General features: G+C 28.0%; 1 protein-coding gene across 19 annotated transcripts in view; it reads left to right on the top strand.

Moving 5' to 3' along the window:
* tgo (Aryl hydrocarbon receptor nuclear translocator homolog tgo) overlaps positions 1–22,694 on the top strand; it is a 116,763-nt gene that overhangs the window by 56,874 nt on the left and 37,195 nt on the right. For 2 of the 19 annotated variants that reach the window (XM_071178564.2, XM_071178563.2), the window contains exon 3: positions 7,709–7,760. The exons of the other annotated variants lie outside the window; for them this stretch is intronic. In XM_071178564.2, coding sequence (XP_071034665.1) covers positions 7,741–7,760 — 20 coding nt within the window. In that variant the 5' untranslated portion in view covers positions 7,709–7,740. The remainder of the gene's footprint in view (positions 1–7,708; positions 7,761–22,694) is intronic. 19 annotated transcript variants of the gene reach the window in all.

The raw sequence follows: 22,694 nt of genomic DNA, 5'->3' as shown, positions 1-22,694 counted from the left end.
ATTAGCCCGGAGTAGAGAACACTCTTAGTGAATATCGTCACAATAGGATTGTGTGATGTTTTCCGACGAATCTAGGTTTAGCTTGCAGTCTAATTCAGGTCAGACTTTCATATGGAAAGCATTACCACATAGAACAGCATCATTGAACGTAACCGTTATGGTGTTGCATGCTATCTCATTTGGGGTAGAATTATATTGGGCTCCAGAACATATCTGCATACTCAAATCGGAACCATGACAGGCCAAATTTAGCGAGATATCATTTTGGAGCAACATGTTCGTTTGTTTAGGGGTGACCATGACGCAGAATTTAAGTTTATGGATGACCACGCCAGTTACACGGAGCAAACAACATAGACGAATGCCCTCAATCTGAGGATGGAATGGCCAGCATTCTCATCTAACTTGAATCCGATAGAACATTTGTGGGACATGCTTGGCAGAGATTTGCAATTCGTCAACTACCTTCTACATGTGTGCCTTAACTTCAGAGAGCATTTCTTGCCGAGTGGAGTAATCTCCCCCAAGATCAGCTCGATAATGTTATACTCAGCGTGCCTGAGCTTTGTACGGACTATATTTCATCGTATTTGAGACACAATGTATTTGCCATCGTACCAACCATGTAATATTAAGTTTTCTATATGAAATATTTCTTTTATAATTGCTCTAGGAAGCGAAAATCATAGTTTTTGTGATTGCTGTGTCACAGATGCGCCATCTTTTTTGTTCTTTATCTTTTGTTTAATAAATGGGTTTTATGAATCAGTCACGTTTGCTTGTTTCTGAACTTCTATTTGCTGGAAATGGTATTATCCTTAAATTATGGACGTGAGTGTAATTCCATGTTGTATAGATGCTATCAAATTAGACAAATTTATAATGATCGCGTTTTTTTTTTTCTTTCCAACTCAACATAGTGGAATGTATCTTTTAACTTTCAAATTGTTATTATTATTATTTTACTGGAAACATAACTAGCCTTGGTTGGCATCACTAAAAACGATGTTGAAGGAAAAAAAATCGTCAAAGTTGCTGCGTGAGTGAGGATAAAATTCATTGAATCGAAAAAATTGATGGCTCCCAACTGTTTTAATTTTTCTCCACTTTCGGTCTTAAACATCGTTAATATCTTTTTTTATTTTTATTTATTTATTTATTTTTTTTTAAATATCTCAGATATCTATTTTAAAATCTAGGCAGTACTTTTTCGGGAATATAGTGTATGTAAAGTTTCTGTTTAAGTAAGACACTCAAACAAGAGCTTTTATATTTTTCTTAGCGAAAAAGCTAGGAAGAACATCTTTAAAATTTGTTCATTATTATTTTCAGGGAGAAAAAAAATTAGATATTAAAATTTAGTATAAAAAATCCCGGTGTAAATCAAATGTTACTTCTTTTTATGGTATTAGTAAAACTTGTAAAAGAGCGTATAATTTGCATTTTTTCTTTCATAATTAATCTCTAAACCGGCTTGCGTGATACTATGAAAATCTCATTATCGACTTTTTTTGCGCTTTAAAGAGTGCTGAATCAGGGATTGGTGAATAGTAAGTGGGGCTAATGGGGGCACGGGCAATTACAGTTCCTCGCCTGTTTTGAAATTAGCTGGGAAAAAGGGGGTTCTGAACTTTTGGTGATTACCTGCATGCGACGCTACCATCAGGTGAACTCGAAAAATCAATTCTGGTGTATTCTTAAATAAACTGTATGACAAATATTCCTCCTCTTGAGTTAGCGGAGAATTTAGATCATTCAGCAAAATTTCTACGTTTTTTTCTTTTTATAATTGTATCCCTTGAAGGTAAATAAAATGAAGCTCTTTATTTTAATGTCGTTTAATTCGATATGAATAACTTAAAAGTAATTCAATCCAAGGTTGGTTCAACCTGAAAAATGTTTTTAATATCCATTTGTAAGTTTTAATATGCGAAATATTAGAAGAAATACACAGCGTCCATTTTGTATTTTACCGCTAATCTGTATCAATATCTGTGGGGGAGAATAAGAATTTTTTGTCACATAAATGTCAAATTTTCTGTTATAAATTGTGTTTTGTAATTTTTTGAATCCGCTCTTTTGTTTCTTCAATATATAAATTTTTTAATATACTGCAGAACGTAAAAATTTTAGGATATATTTTAATTGCTATGCTTTGTAAACTTATAGTGCTAGATTTTTGTCAGCTTAGACTTGGCAGGGGAAAAAAATCAATGAATTAAAACTTTCAGTGATATTGTGACACAATTCGAGTTTTTTTTCTTCTGTATTCACAGCATTTGAGAAAGTTCAGTGCGAAATAAAATTGTATAATGATTAAATATTTAATAAAAATTTTTTTTTACACTTAAAGAAAAAAAAGGCATTTTTACTAATTTATATGTATAACCAAACTTAGTATTCGTATATTTCTTAAATTAAATACTATATATACTTTTAAAATTTCACTGACATAATTTAGTTACATAATCTTTTACTTACATTCTCTGTCAAATCTTTGTTACTCCAGAAGCGTAATGATACTCCTTTCTTTGTTAAAAACTAATGCTTAGAAGTAAAATTTATTCTATTTTGAGTAAACAGTTCTATAAGCAGTCGTTTTAAAATTTAAATTTTTTTCTGGTATAAAATAAAACATAAGTAATAAAATAGATTTACACTTCAGTAACAAAATGGTACCTTTTCGGTATCAAAATAACATACAACAATAATAGTTAAAAGTTATATAAAATCTCAGAACTTATCCTAATGCATTGCTTTTATATAATGTGTATTGGAAGGCAACAGATTTTAATGGAATGATAAAAAAAAAAGTTATTATTAAATAAGTAACATTCTTTTTACATTCATTCACGATTACTCATTTTTGATATTTGATTATATCAGTAAAGTGTGTGCCCGCCCCTTCTGTTCTCGTTTGTACCAGGAAATGTAATGAGTACCACTACCCTGAAGTAAATAACTATATGTATGGTTAATAATAATGAGTGTTGTGAAGTTGTTTGACTATATTTGTCGAAAATTATTGATATTAAATTAATAACGGCTGTGAACTGTGTGACGAACAATAATGTATTGGGTTAAATAAATAAATGCTTTATAGATCAGGGCTCGAAGAAATTCAAAAGTTTTACATGCTCGGTCAGTCAGCGATGTTACAGTCCAGTGGCGTATAATTACCCGCTCTCTAATTTAGCATTTCTTTAAATAAAAAATAAAAAAACTTCATTATTATCATTGTTTTAGTTTAGGTAGCAAATTTTAAAAGAAATAAAAATGTGCATTATATTTGCGACTAACTATACCCAATAGAAAATCTCCAAAAATGAAAGCGAGTCGTTTGTTAAAGGCTGCTGGATTGTATGTCAGCTGCTGGGCATATCAGTCTACAAAAAACGTGTTCGCATGTAACTTTTACGTCTCCAAATATCTCTTTAAATTGTATATTTATGAATGTACATGATTTAGGATATTTTTAATTAAATATGTAGTTTAGTTTTAGTTTAGGTAAGAAATTTTAAAAGAAATAAAAACTTGTATTATATTTGCGACTAACTATACCCAAGAGAAAAATCTCCAAAAATGAAAGCGAGTGGTTTGTTAAAGGCTGCTGGATTGTATGTCAGCTGCTGGGCACATCAGTCTACAAAAAACGTGTTCGCATGTAACTTTTACGTCTCCAAATATCTCTTTAAATTGTATATTTATGAATGTACATGATTTAGGATATTTTTAATTAAATATGTAGTTTAGTTTTAGTTTAGGTAACAAATTTTAAAAGAAATAAAAACTTGTATTATATTTGCGACTTACTATACCCAAGAGAAAAATCTCCAAAAATGAAAGCGAGTCGTTTGTTAAAGGCTGCTGGATTGTATGTTAGCTGCTGGTCATATCAGTCTACAAAAAACGTGTTCGCATGTAACTTTTACGTCTCCAAATATCTCTTTAAATTGTATATTTATGAATGTACATTAATTTAGGACATTTTTACTTAAATATTTAGTTTAGGTAACAAATTTAAAAAATAATTAAAACTTGTATTATATTTGCGACTAACTATACCCAAGAGAAAAATCTCCAAAAATGAAATCTCCAAATATCTCTTTAAATTGTATATTTATGAATGAACATTAATTTAGGAAATTTTTAATCAAATATTTACATTCCTGGCCGGGCACGTGAGGGTAGAAAGTACATGGCTTGCTTAAATTTTTACATACCTTAGGAGAGTGCGGGCGATATGGTTTTCGTGCCATGGGTACAGACACAATTTCATATGATGTGGCTGTACCATTCTCATTTTTTTAAAAAATTTATTGTAGCATGACAAGCTCAATTGCATCTGCAAATAAGCACTTTAATGTTAATAATTTTCTCTACAAACATGTAATATAGGTTGTTTAGAAAACACATATATGTTCTTAATTCCTAAAAGCTTCTTATTTGTTTCGTGATGTCAACAAAGACCCGTTTTTGCGTGACTTTATCGTGTGGGGTGGCGTGTACTTAGAGTTATGCTTCTCACGAAATAGTGTTCACACTTCTTTAAGGTTTAATTATTTGTAAAATAAAGTTAGGTGATGTAATAAAATCATTCTTCATTTGCCGCCGTGCTAAAGGGGGGTGTTCAATAACGCGGTATTGCTGATTTATGGTGTTGAATTGTGACTATTTAAAAATTGTTTTAGTATAACTGATGGCTTACGTGAGATCCATGTACAAAATCGTTCGTACACTGCGTTTTGATCTGACATTACACGCTGATTAATCGACTTAGACTCGGAAATGTCCTTATAAAAATCAAATTTAAAAAAAAAAATTCCAACATATTCATTTATCATTTTGCATATTTATTTTTTCAAACAAGTAATAAATCCTAAGTACTAATGTTTGTAAATTTAAGTAAATTGGGTGTAGAATTATCTATTAAATTACTTTTAATATTATGACTATTATTATCTAGAAATCGATAAGTTGTTTATAGGTAAAATAGGTATAACGTTAAATGGGATAAATTTTTTAATTATAAAAATTTTATAAAAGAGAATTATTTAAATTTAATTTAATAATTATTAAAATTAATATATATATATATATATATATATATATATAAATATATATATATATATATATATATATATATATATATATATATATATAATAAATAAATAAATGCAAGAAAACACGAAGAAAGTTAAGAAAAACAATAATTTTCATTTATTGCGCTTAAGCTGCAAGTAAACAGAACTCTGTTTTGCGGATATAATCGTGTGGGATGAAAAGATTATATCTTTTTTTTTCGGTTTTTTTAAATAAAATTTCATCTTTTTTTTTTTTTTTTTTTTTTTTTTTACTGTTTGTTATTTTTTTACTTATTATTTCCCCTCCCCCCTTTTTTCATATGTCTATAATTTTTCTTTGTTTTATCTTCATTTTGAACTTAATAATAATATATATAAGAATAAAATATATATGTATATATAAAGCAATTTTTACGAATTTTCATTTCTAGAAAAAATTATTTAAAAAGCTGATCTAAATTTTTATAATAATAATTTTTTGATTTTTAAAAAAAAGTATAACTGGCGTGTGGCACTATGCAGTTCGTGAAATGAGGGGTCCTAAGCGAATGCTCCACCCTTATGAGGGCTCTAACTAAAACTTTGTTTCCACCTTTTTGACTTGCATGAAATTTTCTTTCTTTATCTCATAGATCTTGTTACATTGTTGAGAGTTTTCATAAAACAACTTGGCGATTGTTTTGGCGTTAAAAATCTTGACCGATGAACCATCAAGTTGTTGTCGGTTCTTGACCTCAGAGGGTTGTTGAATGCCAATTTTAATTTTTTTTACTTTTTTATTTAAGTTTTCCAGGACAGTGTGGCGGTTTAGTTTTTTTTCTCCTTTCCTTTGTTTCTAAGATTGTTTATTGAACTCTTGGTTTAATGACGAATGTAACAAACCTTTTGCTTTTACCGCTCTGCTCAATTTATAGTCATCTATTCTTTCTCTCTAAAGTTAATGCTTTTGCAAATAACATATTTTGCCAAATTTATGGTCTTTTCATAAAATCTCTATGATGCTTAATATCTTAACTTCATCCGGTCCAGATTGCATATGATATGATATTCATAGTCGTGACTACTGTTATTGGTAACGACGTTTAACAGGAGGGTGCTCATAAATTTAAAAAAACCGGATAAATTTTGTTTGATACAGGGTACCAACTAACAGTTCCATACTTGGTAAAGTAAACGGGGCTAATTTTTATCAATTAGTAAGAAAAAAGTTTATTTCGCATCATTTTGAATAACAACTATTTTTTAAAAGCTAACACCTGAACTTATTTCTTCATTTCCATTTGCTAATTTAAATGCATACTATTTTAAAAATTCTTTTTTAAAATAGTTTTTTTTTCTGCACTAGCCTCATGAAGTGGGATGAAGCCACCAAGCCATAAAATTGATTATTTCTTCTGTTATTCCTGATAAAAATAGCATGTAAAATCAAAACAAGACAGAACTAATTTTAAACTAAAATGTGCCTTTGTAACATTGTTTATTTTGATTAATGCTAGACTATATAAACATTTATTTATTATAAAGAAATGAACTATGTTCCAACTATGTAAAAATTTGTTTCAAAAACAAACTTGTGCATTGGAAATTTAATTTTGATATTTTTTAAGTAGAACAAAAATTATGAATTATGTGAAATTAGTCGTCTATTTTAAATTTTTGTAATTTGACAAATTGGTTTTAAATGTTTTAACTGAGAGACAAGACATGTTATAAGTAATAATTTTTTTAAGAGCTTAAGATCTATTAGCATTTAATTTTCGTAAATGTTTGATGGTTAGAATATCAATACAATTAAATAATTGCGAATCTAAAATGTCGATAAAAATTGTAAATAAGTAAAATTCTTAACAAATTTAATTTGATTTAGTAAATAAATGCTTGGTATGTTAGTAATTATAATTAATTCACCGTTATCACAGAAAGTTATATTATAGATATGTCTGCTCTAGGCCCGTAACGATGTATTCACGTCATTTGTGCGTCAAAGCATAGTATTGGTTAATTAAAAAGTTCAATTGAAAAAATGACTATTCAAATATTCATCTCATATTATTAAAAATGATGAATAGCTCAAAGTAGACATTTAGCTTATGCAATCAGTTACAAAAACTGTCTGGAAAAATCGAGTTTTTTCCTGCGTGTTTATGATCATCTTCAAATAAAAGAACAATCATATTTTTAAAACTTAGAAATACATACGAGCTCTTGTTTTTATTTCTAAAAAGATCTGAAAATAACTTTTTAAAAGCAATTTCTCGCCTTTTTATTTGCGCCCTTGCGCCTAAGACATGCGCCTAATAAAATTGTTTAAAACCATGAAACTACTTTTTTTTCTAAATTTTATTTTAATAAGTTATTTTTAAACATTGCCAAAAAGAAATTGTTAGTGTAATTATGTGACATTTCAGTCTTACGTTAATAATTGGAGTCAAAATATATTTTGTGTATAAAATTTGGCTTTGACTATATTTCATTGCAAAGTGTATTTCAAAAATTTATTTTAAATTTTGTTTTGGTCTTTTGCCGAGTCTATTTACTCTTTGTGTTGTATATAATATTTACATATTTTTATAAAATAATAATTTTTTTTTTATTCAAAATCCATAGTTTATTTTTTATTTCAGCTAATCAACTTAATCTTTCTTACTGAAGTACAATGGAATCATCATTGAAAAAGTACGCATTACTTTTTTTTTTTTTAACATTCATTGTATAAAAATTGTTTTAAAGTTATTGAATATTTATATTTTCGAGATTGTGATGTGTACTCAATGACATCTTCAGAGAGGAAAGATAGTGCTGCAATCCTTATTTGGAACCACAGACTAATAATAAAGATAAAGCCCGCCATGGGTTACCTGTAGACTCAAGATAGACATCAAATGTAGACCTCACTTCAATTTGTTTGACTCGTATGACGAAACAATGTTGACTAAATATAAAAGCTACTTACCAGTGTAGTATTTTATCAATGTTAAACTTTTTAAATGTTCATGACACAATTTTCAGTGATTCGAATCTGCTTTTAATGCAGTTCGTTTGACGTAGCGTGCCCATTTTTTTCTACCTTGTAGCATTAAGCATTACATTCAACTTAATGTCCAAGCTACGTTAAGTCATGCAGCCAATTATCGATCACACATAATAGCGTTAATTTCGTGATAGATTTTGTAGTTTTTATCCAATATACGTCTGAATTAGAGGTTTATTCCATTTTTTCAATTAAATACAAATAAGGTAACACGCACATTAATAATGTAATAAAATTTATAAAGATACACCGAATTAGATTTGCTGGGCTTATTTGCTGTTTAGATACAACTAGCCTAACACATAGATATTCAAACACGAACCAATTGGTAGTAGAGCTTAAGAACGTTTAAAACATTGTTGGGTTGACTACAACATCAACGCAGATTTGAAAACAATCAGGGTATAGAACTGGCAAGATCTGACAATTGGGAGAATGGCATGGAGAAATGTTCTAAAGAAACCAATGAAGATCGTCGTGCTAATGATTATGATGAAGTTAAGGGTAGTAACTTAGTAAAACATTAAAAAACAATATATTTTTGTTGCATTTTTGATAGTTTATTCTTCTAAAATTATTGTGTCAATTTATTGAATTGGTTTTCATAGAAATGTAAAAGTTCTAGTATGATAATATGTCGAGTGTGACACAGGACGATCTGTGTCATGACAGATCATGTGAACTTGTGCACTCAGTTGATAGTTGGATTTGCTCACTCTCATCAAAACATTTTAGTAAAATACAATGAATAGTGTTTTCAATATGAATGTAAACAACAGCAATCTCGAGCTCTTGACCTGCTGTATTTCCGGTTTGAAAGTATACAGCTGCTTACTACAGCTTATTCTGCCAGGCGATATTTTCAAATAGATATTTTTTTTTTAGTAAAAGCAATAAATTATGTAATTTCTGAGCTCAAATCTGCTGTATTTCATAAGATATTAATGATATTAAGTAATTCTATTGAGTTTGAAGTGAAAATTTTTTACAGTTATTTATAGATGTATTGTTAAAAAAGGTGACATGGTTGCTAGTTTTTGAAAGAACACGCTTTTTGATAGTCCTGATTTAGCCTCTTTTTACATGTTAATTAATGTTCCCGTTGCAAGCCTCGCACCATCATATGTTAGTGTTAGCATATTGTTCGAGCAGCGAGATTAAGTTCATTTTACAAATTATCATTTAGGTTTAAATTTCAAAGTTTGTATATTGTTGACAAGGTAAGAAGTGTTTTATAATATTTTTTTTCTTCTTTCAAATGACGATTCTTACGTCTTGAAAAGACAGATCTTGAAATGATGATTCTTTTTTAAGACACAAATAATAAATCAAGTTACAAATACACGTATACAAGAAATATTACCCAAGAGAGTCTCAAGACACAATGATCACGCTGTGAGCAAAAGAGAGTCCCAAGAGAGTCTCAAGACACAATGATTACGCTGTGAGCAAAATGACTTCAAAATACACCTCAAACAGTAACCCGAAAGTATAGGCAGTAAAGAGCTTTTAGCGCAAACACCATAGGAAACGCCATCTATTATTTTAACTATTTTATTGTAATAAGTTGTTTAAATTATAAGAAAAATAATTAGTGGTTCTTTCAGTATAAATAATTGAAATTAATACTTACTTAGCTGTAATAATCTTTAAATAAAAGTTGCAAAGGGTTATTGATAGTTACGTAACAATTAGAAATGAATGTAGGCCCAGAAGCCAAAGAATATGCTCAAAATGAAGATAACCGCGGAATGTTGGCTCCTACTCTAAAACGTGTTGACGTGAGGGTAGTTCGCCAAGAAAAAGGGCTAGACTAGTACTTAAGACAGCTGAAAATGATTAAGAAGAAGCATCTTATGAACCTTCAAAATTTTATGCATTTATATGGATTATTGATCACAAAACTTTAATCGCAATATACTTCAAACTATGTTTCTCTGACTTGTTGTACCTCTAACTAGTGCAATTTTCAACTGGTTTGCTTCCAATTTTGACACAATGTTCACAATAAATATAGCTCTCGTTGCAAGTGAGGATTTTTTTTAAAATTGTGTTGACTAGTTTCGAGTAATCCATAAAAATGTAACTTATTTTATGTCATTTTTTGAATTTTTTTTCTTCAAAACACTATTTTCAACAACAACAACAAACTAATATAACTTTATTGGGAACAAAAACAAACACATAAATACAAAGAATATATATTCGTCGTCAAGAGGGAAATCCTGTCCAGGCGACAAAGAAAAGTAATACAATAAATTTAAAATAGAAATTTTAAAAAAAAAGGGGGGAGGGGATATTACAATCATAAATTATTTTGCTCATCAAAGACATCATATATTGTTGAACACTGTAATAATAGAAAGACAAAATACATGAAACTATATAAAAAAATAACTAAGGTAACATAAGAAATTCATTTGGATTGGCACAAGACTGGTATAAAAAATCAAATGCTTCCTTTAAAGTGAAAAATAGAGATCTAAATCGTCAATGTTCATCACAAATTGAAATAAAGCACGCTTAAAAGAAGAATATATTTGGATGTTTTGCAACTGAAATGGTAATTTATTATACAAGGTCCGGCTATTAATTTCCAGGACTGACGTAACTGTAGGAGGAAGAAAATCCGGAAGATGGCGCTAATGATTGCATATTGAAGAGTGTTTTCTTGCGCATGTGCAGTGCAATCGGCGCCATTCTGAAGTGAGAGGTTTTTGTGGAAAGGGGCATTAAAACGTAGCTCTTAAATTCCTGTTGTCGAAGTGAAATGGAGCAAAGAATTAACATTAAATTTTGCTTCAAATTGGGCAAGACAGCTGCAGAAACCTACAAATTGTTAAAACAAATTAACGGCAAGGAAGCATTATCTCGCTCAAGAACTTTTGAATGGTTTAAACGCTTTCGAACGCGAAAGCGTGGAAGATGATCCGCACACAATTCGGCCGCAGTTCGTACGCAAGTCGGAAAACAATTGAAAAAGTTCGCGTCCACTCATTGCGTTTGCGTGTGAGGCAATTCTTAGCTCAGCATGGTGTCGTTGAGTGGCAGCAGCCACCATACTCGCCAGACCTAGCACACACTTTTTCCTGTTTCTTAAGTAGAAAAATTCACTCAAGAGAACAAGATTTCAGGATGTCGAAGCCTTCACGAAAACTGTAACGTCACTAATAAAGAGCATTCCAAAAGAGGACTTTAAAACTTCTTTCCGAAATTTGTACAGCCGAGCACATGCGTGCATTACGGCTGATGGGGATTACTTCGAATAATATTAAATGGCTATGTGTTTAACTTTTTTTTCTTCTGAGTTATTCCATGAGTCCTGGAAATTAATAGCCAGACCTTGTATAATTTAGGTGCTAAGTAAAAAAAAATTGTTTTCGTGAAATTTCTTTTGAAAAGTGGGGAATCTCATATATTTCAGTTGGTCTCCTTTCAGACACATTAGTTTTTAATTTGCATATTAATTTATTGTTGTGTAAATAAAGTAAAATACGAAAAAATGCATTATGGCGAAATGGTAATAGGTTAATTCTTGTATATTATTGGTAGTAGTTATACTTGAATTATTTATATTTAGAGAATTAATAATCTTGAAGCATTTATTCTGAACTGAGATTAAAGGAAGTAAATTAGATTTTATGATAGAAAAATCTTTTCTAAAAATTCTAAATACAACGAAAACTGCATTCATGTAGTTTTAAAAAGAATTAATAAAAAAAAAAAAAAAAACAGAATCAAATTAGAATGTTTTTTTTTTTTTTTTTTTTTTTTTTTTTTTGTCAACTTTGAGTACTGAAAATTATGGACAATTTATAAAATAAGTTATAAACATTGTATTATCCAAGCTCTAATTTTTAAAATTTTAATATTTGTAACATGATAAAATAAAGATTAAAATATGTACAATAAGAAATTTTTTTATTAAGTTAAATTAATCCCAATCGTTGCAAAATTCATTAAAAATCCTCTTTTAAATTCTTCTACTGTGTTCTACCTTAATATGCAATAAAACAATTCCTATCACTAATTTTTAGTTAAGTTTAGTAATACTTTGATGCTATTTAATAAAGAAAAAGAAAATGAAGGAAATAAAAATGAAAATATGACCACCGAAGCCAACGTCTTCAGGGGGTACCGGCCCCGGTAGCCATAAAAACAAAACCATTTCTAATTGAGGGAGAAGCAAATGCTTAAATTAACTCCCTCAGTACCCCGATGGTTTTGCATAGAAGTCCAGGAAAAAAACATGCAATATAAATAACAAATTAAGAAAAGAAACTCAAACAAAATCATCAGAAAAATAAAAACTCACATATTCACAGGTCAGACATCAATTTCTCAAGCAAGCCGAATGAAAAGAAAAAACTAAAACCTAAAGAAAAGTATTGATGCTATTTAAGTAATTTATAACATTGATGTATAGTTACATTACGAATAGTGTGAAAAACGTCTCTTAAATATCTTTTCACAGTATTTTTTAATATCAAAGCGATAACTAGCCTATCTTGCTTACTATATTTTGTGCTTACCTACTCTTGAGTATTACATGATGAAACAGTTGTTTGCCTCTGTAAGGGTATTTTAAGTGTATGCAAGCCATTTATCTATATTATTAGTCTGTGTTTAGTACGTTTAATTACATACTTTACTAACAGTGAAGAACGAGCAAGAGATTAGCAAATAAAAAGTCGATATTTTAAATTAATAATAAATAAATATAAATAAATCTTTAGAAAATTGTTTAAAAGTAAAACGAATTGTTTCGAAACTTCTTTTAAGTAAATCCAAATATAATTTTAATTCTATTTCTATGGAAATCTTTACAATTTTAGGTCTAAACTGTAAATTAAATTGAAGAATCAAGTACAAAACGTGTTCTTATTTATTATGACTACTTTCTAAACATTAATTGTTCTTTCAAGTTGCTCAAACTGAAAAACGTAAAACCATGATGGCAAAAACTTTAATCTAAGTAAATAATTTTTTTATTAAATTATTATTTGTAAATAGCAGTATATGGCATTGAAATATTGGTTGGCAAGTGGCATTTTTGGTGTTGTCCTTGTGAAAATTCCAACATTAGATCAAAAGTTATACAGAGTGTTTTATTTTTCCTTCTGCTGATTTGAATCAATGTATTGGATTGTTAGTACAGGATTACTGTATTACTTTATAGTTATTATAAGTTGATGGCTTAAAATACTGCTTGTTCTTTTGGTTTTGTTTATTTCACTGTATCAAAATACTTATTAATTATTTCTCAATTTAATTTTTATTGTGTGTGTATTTTTTTAAAAATAAATTAATGACTAGAATATATAATCGCTCGAGAAATCTGAGTCTATTTTACAGCCAAATCGGATGTTTGCATACGTCAAAGCGTCTGTTTTTCTTTAAGGCATTTGATGTACTTTAAAATTAGTGTGCTAAGTAATCTTTAAATTTGTTCGAGTTTTCTTTTTTTCCATTTTTTCCTGCCTTTCTTATTCATTCTTTTTTTCTACTATTTTTTTTGATTTGTTCTTAGGAATTTTCCAATTTTATTGCGTTCACTTATTTATTTTTTTAATATTCATATTTTTTAAAAAAAAAAACTGACAATACTGAAGAAAATTTTATGTGTAATAGACCGATTTACATGGTGATATTAAAATCTAATTTTTAAATAAGTTATTTTTGACTAAATTAAATAATTTATGAAATTTAGATAAATATTTAGGTTTAAAAATTCAATTTGGCAAAACTCTTTAAGTTATAAAGTTTTCACTATGTTCAACAATTTTTTAGTTAACTAGTTGAATTAAAGCATGTAAAAACTTAATGAATGATGAAATGCATTTAATAAAATTATTTATCAAAATGTTTGTGGGCAAAGGTATTTTCATAAATTTTATAAGTATATGGCATCTAGAAAAATATTCTCTGGACATCTATTTTATTTATTTATTTTTCGTTGCTGCAAGTTAGTTTCTTAAGTTGTGTATATAATGTATGTCTGTTGTATGTATTTTATGAATGTATATTTTGTTATGGAACTCTGTTTTAAGTATTCGAGTAATTTTATAATTTCTCATTTCTTAAATCACGATTATTGGTGGGAAAGAAAAATTCGATTTTTTATAGGATTTTAAAAAAAAAAATTAAATAATGATTTTTCTTGTTTTTTTATTTTTAATTAAGAATATATTTTATGTAAATAAATGTATTTAAATACTGTACTTATTAATCTCTATATCATCAAAAATTTATAAAATTAAATTGACTTAAGTAAAGTTTTAGCTTTGATTCTTTCTCTATTCCTTATCTATTTTTCAACTTGGAAGGAACTTTATAATCGGACCCTTCTTTAACGCTATATTTATTTTTCCAAAATAAGGTTATTTTTTATTCTCAAATAAACGAAAGTAATTTAATGAAAATAAAACTATATGCTTAATTGATTATATAATACACAATCTTTGAATAATAGAATTTTTTGAATGAAATCTTTGTGTTGCAGTAATTATGAAGACATGTTATGTTACTTAAAATTTAAAACTTTTAGTAAAAATACCATTAAAAATGTATTTATATTAAAGTTAATTTTTCTGCATTTTTTCTATATTTTTCATAAAAATTATTTTTTTATTTACTTTTTTAATAAATATAATTCTGCCGATACTCAGTTAAAATATTTAAGATTGCTGCTAATATTTACATTTTTTAATGTATTTACGATTCGAAACAATAAATTTTTTTTTATCAGTTCATTTGGTAAAAACCTTTTTATTATTCCGTTAATCAGAAATTTTAAAGAGAATTTTTTTTAAACCACACAATCACTCTTCCCCCCCCCTATACAAATTAGGTATAAGTGGAATAATATTAATGAAATCGAATCTTATGTAGTCAGATAACATTAAAATAAAATGTTACCTAATTTTTTTTTTAATGAACTGTTTTGAGTGATATTTAAATCAACCCAAATAGTTTATATTTTAATATTATTCAGTATATAGGAGCTACGAAAGGTTGGAGAACTCTGAAATTTATAGAACGTATAGAATAATAAATTTCAATTGTAAAATAAAAAGAATTTAAAAAAGAATTAAATCGTATCTAATTCGAGCTGGGAGACTTTCTTGTTCAGAATATTTACCAAACTTATAATTTTGAAATGAGAAAATGGACTTGGTTATATACACCGTTAAAAAGATATTTTCAAGACAAATAAATAAAAGAAGGGTTGTTATTCTGCGAAGAATTTTATGAAATTTATGACTAATTTTAAATATTTGGGTGTCCCTAGTATAGTTAATAGAAAAATGTTCTGAGTAATTTCTTTCAAGATTTAAACATATCTTTCTAATTTAAACTCAGTTAAATAAAATAAAAAATTTAAACGAGAATTTTTATTAAAAAAATATCTAGGAAGGCTATTCCAGTCACGCATGTTTTAATCATTTGTAATTTGTGCCAGTGTTATTAATTTTAAAAAAAAAATCTATGTTTTGATAAAAAAGTATTACTGTTTTAATAATCAATTTTCACTAAAAATTATTTAAATCCCTTATAAAAGGGATTTTAACCGTAAAAATATGGGAGGAAACTTTTATAAGAATAAACATCTCTCCGAACGTAAAAAATGGTTTTCTCACTGTCACTAATGATCAAAATGTGTTTTGAGCAAAATTCCTATTTCTTTTTAAAAATGGCTAAGTTCATTTTTTGTCGCGCATTTTATTAATTCAAAAATTTCCCCAGTTTTTATTTTGAAACGTTGATAGTTACATCAATGTTATATTATAGTGTGCTCTGATAAAATGCTTTCGTGACTGAAATGCTCAAAAATACTTTTTTTTTCTTTTCTTTTTTAAATACAGAACTACATTTGCATGCGGATTTTCATTATTAATTGTTATATTCTAAATACAACATTGTTGTGTTTACTGTTTACTTACATGCGATCTTTTTATATTTCTAGTTACTCATTAATTTATTAATGATTTCTTTATGCTTAGAATGTTTAGTAAAATTCATAGCGTTTTACGATGTATGCCGCACAACTGTCATTAAGTTTTATCTTGGTACAATACATATTCTTTTACATATTTCAAACTGAAAACGTATGATTTATAGAAATATCAAAACCAAATCGTCATCGTGCTCTTTTGCAACTTTTTCAGAGAATAAGTTTTGTGTCATGTTTATATTTCTTAGTATCGGTCAGTCCTTTTTTTCAGAATGTTTACAATTGTGTCCCATTTCTTTCGAAGCGACAACTATTTTTTTATTTTTATTTTGCTATCCTAATTTTGGGTAATAACTTTTCCGGTTTTGATTGGTAATTGAGAAAGGAAACGGATGCCTTTCTGGATTTTTTCATGGGGGTAAAATGCTCTCATAATATTAGCGGAACAAAATAAATTTCCTTTTTCCCTTATGTAATTGACATCCTGGTTTGTTGTCAGGTGAGCGTATCGAATAACGCTGTATCACAATCTCTTCATCACGCACGCAAGTCATCTCTCGATTACGCTTAAAAAAAAAAAAAAAAAAATAGGGGGGTGAATTTTTTTTTTTTTTTTTTTTTTTTTTTTAATACTGGTTATTCCGAGAACTCATACATACGCCTACTTCCAACAGATGTTAATTGCCTGGTGAATCATATTTTCATTATTATTATTATTATTTTAATAATTGACTATTTTTTAAGCCTACTGTACATAAAAGGGTGTTGAGCAATTTATTGATTGAGTTTATTGCTGATAACGGAAATTTTTTATTAACGATACATTTCTAAAGTGATAAAAAATTAATAAAGTTAAAAAAATATGTTGTATGTTATAACAGGGTGCGTAGCGTTTTTAAAAAGTGCTTAAAGGTGCCTATTTTTGATTTTCGTTTTTTAAAAACCCTTAAAACCACACAAAACCCTTTTTTCATTGTGTGTTTTTAAAAAGTGCTTAATTTTCCCTTTTTTAAAATGAGATTTTTCCTTTACCATGTTAATTTTCGCTACGAATTATGCAAAAAGACATAGTTCACATAGTTCTATTCAATGTTTTCACAATTAATTCAACCCCAATCTATTTCGGCGTACTGTCAGTCTGTAGCGTATGAAAACGCCATTCGTTTTACATGTTTCAAAATTTCATGATTTTTGACAATTATCAAAAACAATGCCAATTTTTTTTGGCCATGACTGTTAAAACAAGATAAAACCATCAATTGTCAAAAACTTTCCAATCCTGCCTAATTATGATATTTTTTTAAATTGCTTAAAAATATTTTTTGAGTGCTTGAAAAGTGCTTAAAAGGTGCTTATTTTTTGTTGAATAATTTGGGTACGCACCCTGTCATAAACTACAATTATAATTTGTTATAAAAAAGCTGTATATAATTCTGCTTTAACTGAAGGCAATTTTGTTAACATTTTTTTTAAAAACACTAGGAGACTTTGCCCCCTGCTCGCTCCCGCTCGACACTTTTTTTTCCCTTTTGGCTTATTGGTTTACTTTAAACTATTTAAGTAAATCTTGCTGCATTTTTAAATACTACCATCTTAATTACTAGGCATATAATTGAGACATTAATAATCATAATTATTATGCATATTATCAATGTCATTTACATGACATTTATGGCTAACAATATTTTAATGATACTAATAAGGTAGAATTAGTTCTGTGAGGGTTATACTGATTTAGTATTATGAAAAACTATTACGTGTTCAAGTGCCAAAATAAAGTATTATTATTAATTTTAATTTAGATGAAAGACATCAACTTTCATTTTTTTACACGAAACATTGATTTTAAAAATATCCTTTGAAACTGTCAATCGCAAAATGTTACCATGATTTAAGGTTCAGAATAGGATTCACAAACCTGTACTACAGTAGTTGAAACATATTTTTATAAATTAAAATATTTATTTTTTATATTTATTTAATTGATTTACGATTGTTGCAACAGATTTTGTTATAATAACATTTGTTATAACTATGTTGCATTTTTTTACAACAGTTTCATTTTCGCTTCAAATCAATGAACTTTTTGTGAATTTCGCATCTAATATTTTTGTGGAAATGCCTTAGTACATAATTTTAATATCAATTAACTGTTCTAAATTTATCATTGGTTTTTTATTTATTGAGTCAACACTAATTTTAATAAAAATGAGCTTGAACATTCAAGGCAATATATTTTTTCAATTCAAAAATATTTAAAATTCATAAAATGATGAAAAGAAAGGAAAAATGAAAATTGCCTGAATAAATATAAACATATAAAATGGTGAAGGTATGTTGTTTGAAAAATCAAATATAAATTACTTTTTTAACATTTATTTTAACATGATGGAGCTTTAACAATATTCTTATTGGCGTGTAGCAGCATTAAATAAATAAGAATGAATTTAATATTTTTTCCGTAACAGTTTTTTTAAAATTTAATATGAAAAATGTAATCTGAAAATCACTGAAAGGATTATAAACATACTGCATATATACAATGCAATTTTATTTACTGGTGACAGAAAATAATTTTAAAATTTAACTGAAAAAATAAAATTTCGAAACATCTCATTCCCATTTATACTTTTGATTGTAGCGAACATGTAATACTTTTGATTGTAATGTAACATGTAGATAAAAATAAATTTTGAGATACTTGAACTTTTTCGATAATTACATTATTTAACTAATTCTAAAAACTACGGAACATTGGGCGACTATTTTAGTTTAAGCATTTTAATGAGGCATTGACTTAATCTTTATTTGCTCACTTTATTTTACATCAGGGATGGCAAATTTCTTCTATAGTGGAAGAAACCATGAGAAAACCAGAAGAAATAGGTTTCTTTCAACCCAAGTGACTGAAACTCTTTTTCCAAGAAATAAATAAACAGTCAATAAATAACTGTAAACTAGGGGAGCACAACCTGCTGCCCGCGGGCCGAATGCGGCCCATCGACTGTTGATGTGTGGCCCGCGGGAACTTCTGAACGCAACAAAAAAAATTCTTTTAGTTTGTTTTTTGTTTAAACAATATAAATTTTCTTAAATTAAAATAATTAATTCAAATTTATATTACTCTAAAATGCCTATATTTTTTTGCACTTTCATTCTGTATGCTTCTTTTTGGTTAGAATTTATATCCCCCTAATATTTATGTATATCTGTATATATTTTATATATATCTATATATATTTTATATATATTTTATATATATTTTATATATATTTTATATATATCTATATATATTTTATATATATTTTATATATATTTTATATATATTTTATATATATCTATATATATAAATTAATTATTGTGAAAATTGAAAAAGTTTTTTGAAAAAAGTATCAGTTTTTTTTTAGTTTTAAATAAATTCAAATAATTAAAAGCATTTAATTTTTAGGTAATATGTTGTTAAGTTTACTGATAAGAATATAAGGTACTTGGAACACTAATAATTATATAAAAATCATCATATTTGCCGCTAACGTGACTAAATATGCGTGCGGCGCTTCGTTAATCTACCTGTTGTGCAAGTGGCCCTTCACTCAAAAAGGTTGTGCACCCCCACTGTAAACAATTTATAATTGCAAAATAGTTTGAATAATAGTATTGATTTTCCAGTCATTTAATGCATTGTTTTTAAATAAGTGAAAACTAAAGCGCAGAAAAAAATTCTGGATTTTTTTTAATGAATTTCTTGAAAAATTAAGATAACTTATAATTACATAATTTTTACATTATTTTTATAATTACATAAAAAAAACTGCTAAAATATTTTTAGAATTTTATTAATATCACTAAATTAACAAATCACAAACTTAACTTAGATACTACTGAAATCATGCATTGAATTCCCAATTGCAAATAGCTAATTTTTATAATCATATAATGTTAACTAAGACTACTTAAGCCGACTCTTAAATAATAATATGTATATATATTTTAAAATCCTTCATAAAACTTCTAAATAAATAAACGTTTATCTTTTTATAAAGTAAACATTATAAACTTTAAACTTTCTGTTACTATATTTAATTCATTTTGTTTGAGTGATTCATATAGTAAAACAATTCATTGTAAAACAATTGTATTGGTCATTTTTAGTTTCTTTCATTTTGTCCAGTTTCTTCCAGTTTGTGCAGTTTCTTCTATTTTGTCCAGTTTCTTCCGTTTTTTCTAGTTTCTTCCACTGTCCTGGAAGAAATAGGTTGTTTTCGAACGAAATTCCTACGCTGTTTAACGTGAGATAATTTTGTGGAAAATCATTTCTACGTAAACATTTAAAAATTGCAGATCCATGTTCATTTGAAATAATAGATGCACATTAGCAATTAAACTCAAAATTGTAAAACTGTATTCACACCACGTTGATTTAAATCAGCTAACCCGCTTTTAAAAAGTTAATTAAAAATTTTTTTAAGGCACAGTAGCATATAGAAGTATTGGGCATAAATATTTCTATAGATGAATATTATATTTCATTATATTAGTATTATATTACCTAGAGCTGTTCTGTTGGAAAAAAAATTTCTCACAGTGTTTCTTTTTTTTATTTTTTATGTCGGAGTTTGCGAAATAGCAACTGTGTTGAAAAGTCGATAATCTTTGTCAGATATTAATATTTTCAATATTCATTCGGATTTCACAACCTTCATAGTAACTTAACACATCCACATATAAAAGGAAAAGAAGGTTTAATTTGAAAATGTATGTGTTAATTATGTTTCGCATGCTGATGTATTTTTCCTTTTTCGATTGATTGAAACTCATTCGATAGCCTATATCTAAAAATATTGCTTTAGTAGTTTTTTTTCCCTCTCACTTTGTATTTAATTCAGAAAAAGTAATGTTAAGCATTATAAAATTCATTGTGCCATTCTACTAAAATTTGAAAGAACCTGCTTTAGAGAACATACAGAAACACCTGAAAGTTGCTTGCAAAACATGTTACAAAATGCGTTTGAGTAAAATATAAACAACCGAATAACTTAACTTGTTAACTTGTTGTTGCATGTTCTTTAACTTTGAATATTATGCTTTTCCAACAGATCGCTTTATATGTTCTCTTATCAAGCTCTTCAGTTGCTATCTTTGTTTTAACCATAAACTATCTTTTTGTATTAAAACGACACAAACACAGACATCTGCAATCATTGCAATTGTCTATTAACTTCTCTTCTGATTTAAATCGAGCACTTGTGGGGTCTCTCGAATTATCTGGAAGCTGGTGAAATAAGGTGTTCATTATCGCTACTCCTGTAAGATAAGATTCACGTGCTTACGATTTGAAGCAGCCTTAATGTTTTCGCCCACCTCAGCCTATCTCTACCATTCCCAATAATGTCTTCAAAAGCATTGCTGATATTGCGAATCGATGACTCTTATCATGGCTGAATCACGAAAGAAGACAAAAAGTAGTAATGGGTCTTCTATGTTGCCGCCTTTCTCTGCAGCCCTCCTCCAGACGAGATTTGGAGTGGAGGTATAGTTCTACCTTAAACGAGATCTCTCGCCCCTGTTTCTTTCTTTTTTCTTCTTTACTTCCCCATCTGCAAGATAAACGTGAATGTGCCATTAAAGATTGAGTGCCTGGTCGTCTTTTTGCTGTGGCTTCGTTTTAGTTTATAACTCAGTTTTCGCTGTAGACGCAGTCTTATCAATAAATTAGACGCAACTTGAATTCGTTGTTGAACGAGCTTTTTATTTTTAAATTCGTTCCTGTTTAAATGTTTCATTTGTTGGCCAGTTAAATTTCTTTTGTAATTTCATGATTTCATTGATTGTGAAGCCAAAATATTTACTGGTTCCTATGAATGAAGTTTTGATGAACTGTCAAAAGTTTTATAACTCAGTTTTCGATGTAGACTCAGTCTTATCGATAAATTTGACTCAACTTAAATTCCGTTTTGAATGAGCCTTTTTTTTCTTTCTCTTTTGTATCTCTTTAAAGTTTTTCCTTTGTTGGCTTGTTAAATCTCTTTTGTAATTTTATGATTCAATTGACTGTAAAGTCAAAATTTATTTTCTGTTTAAATTTTTTATTTGTTGGCTAGTTAAATAAATTTTTTTTTATTCCATTTACAATGAAGTTAAATTCTTAACCGGTTATGAATGAAGTTTTGATTGAGAAGAAGCGAGAACTCATTTTCCTCTGTAAGCGGAGCCTTTTCAATAAATTAGACGGAACTTGAATTCGTTGTTGAACGAGGTTTCTAATTTTAAATTTGTTTCTACTTAAATATTTTATTTGTTGACTAGTTAAAGTTATTTTTTATTCCATTGACTGTGAAGTCATAATGATTACTGGATTTTGTGAATGAAGTTTTGAAGTTGGACTTAAAATTGAAGTTTTTAGCGTTAGGCCTTCACGCATACATCATATAAATATGTATGAAACATTATACACTAACAAAAATTTCGCGAAAACATTGCATTTAGGATTGATTAATGCATTCCTCTTATAATTGAATAACCTGCTTGTTTGCATACAGTTTCCTGAAATCAGTGGTATTCCTTTAAGCGGGGCTGACTGTGTTTATAAAAAAAAGTAAAACAGTTAAACATAATTTGGCAAATC

This window comes from Parasteatoda tepidariorum, chromosome 6 (assembly GCF_982258835.1).
Source record: "Parasteatoda tepidariorum strain Cologne lab strain chromosome 6, Ptep-v5.0, whole genome shotgun sequence".
NCBI lineage: Eukaryota > Metazoa > Arthropoda > Arachnida > Araneae > Theridiidae > Parasteatoda > Parasteatoda tepidariorum.
The sequence above is the reverse complement of the archived record's forward strand: the minus strand, read 5'-3'. Positions and strand labels throughout refer to the sequence as shown.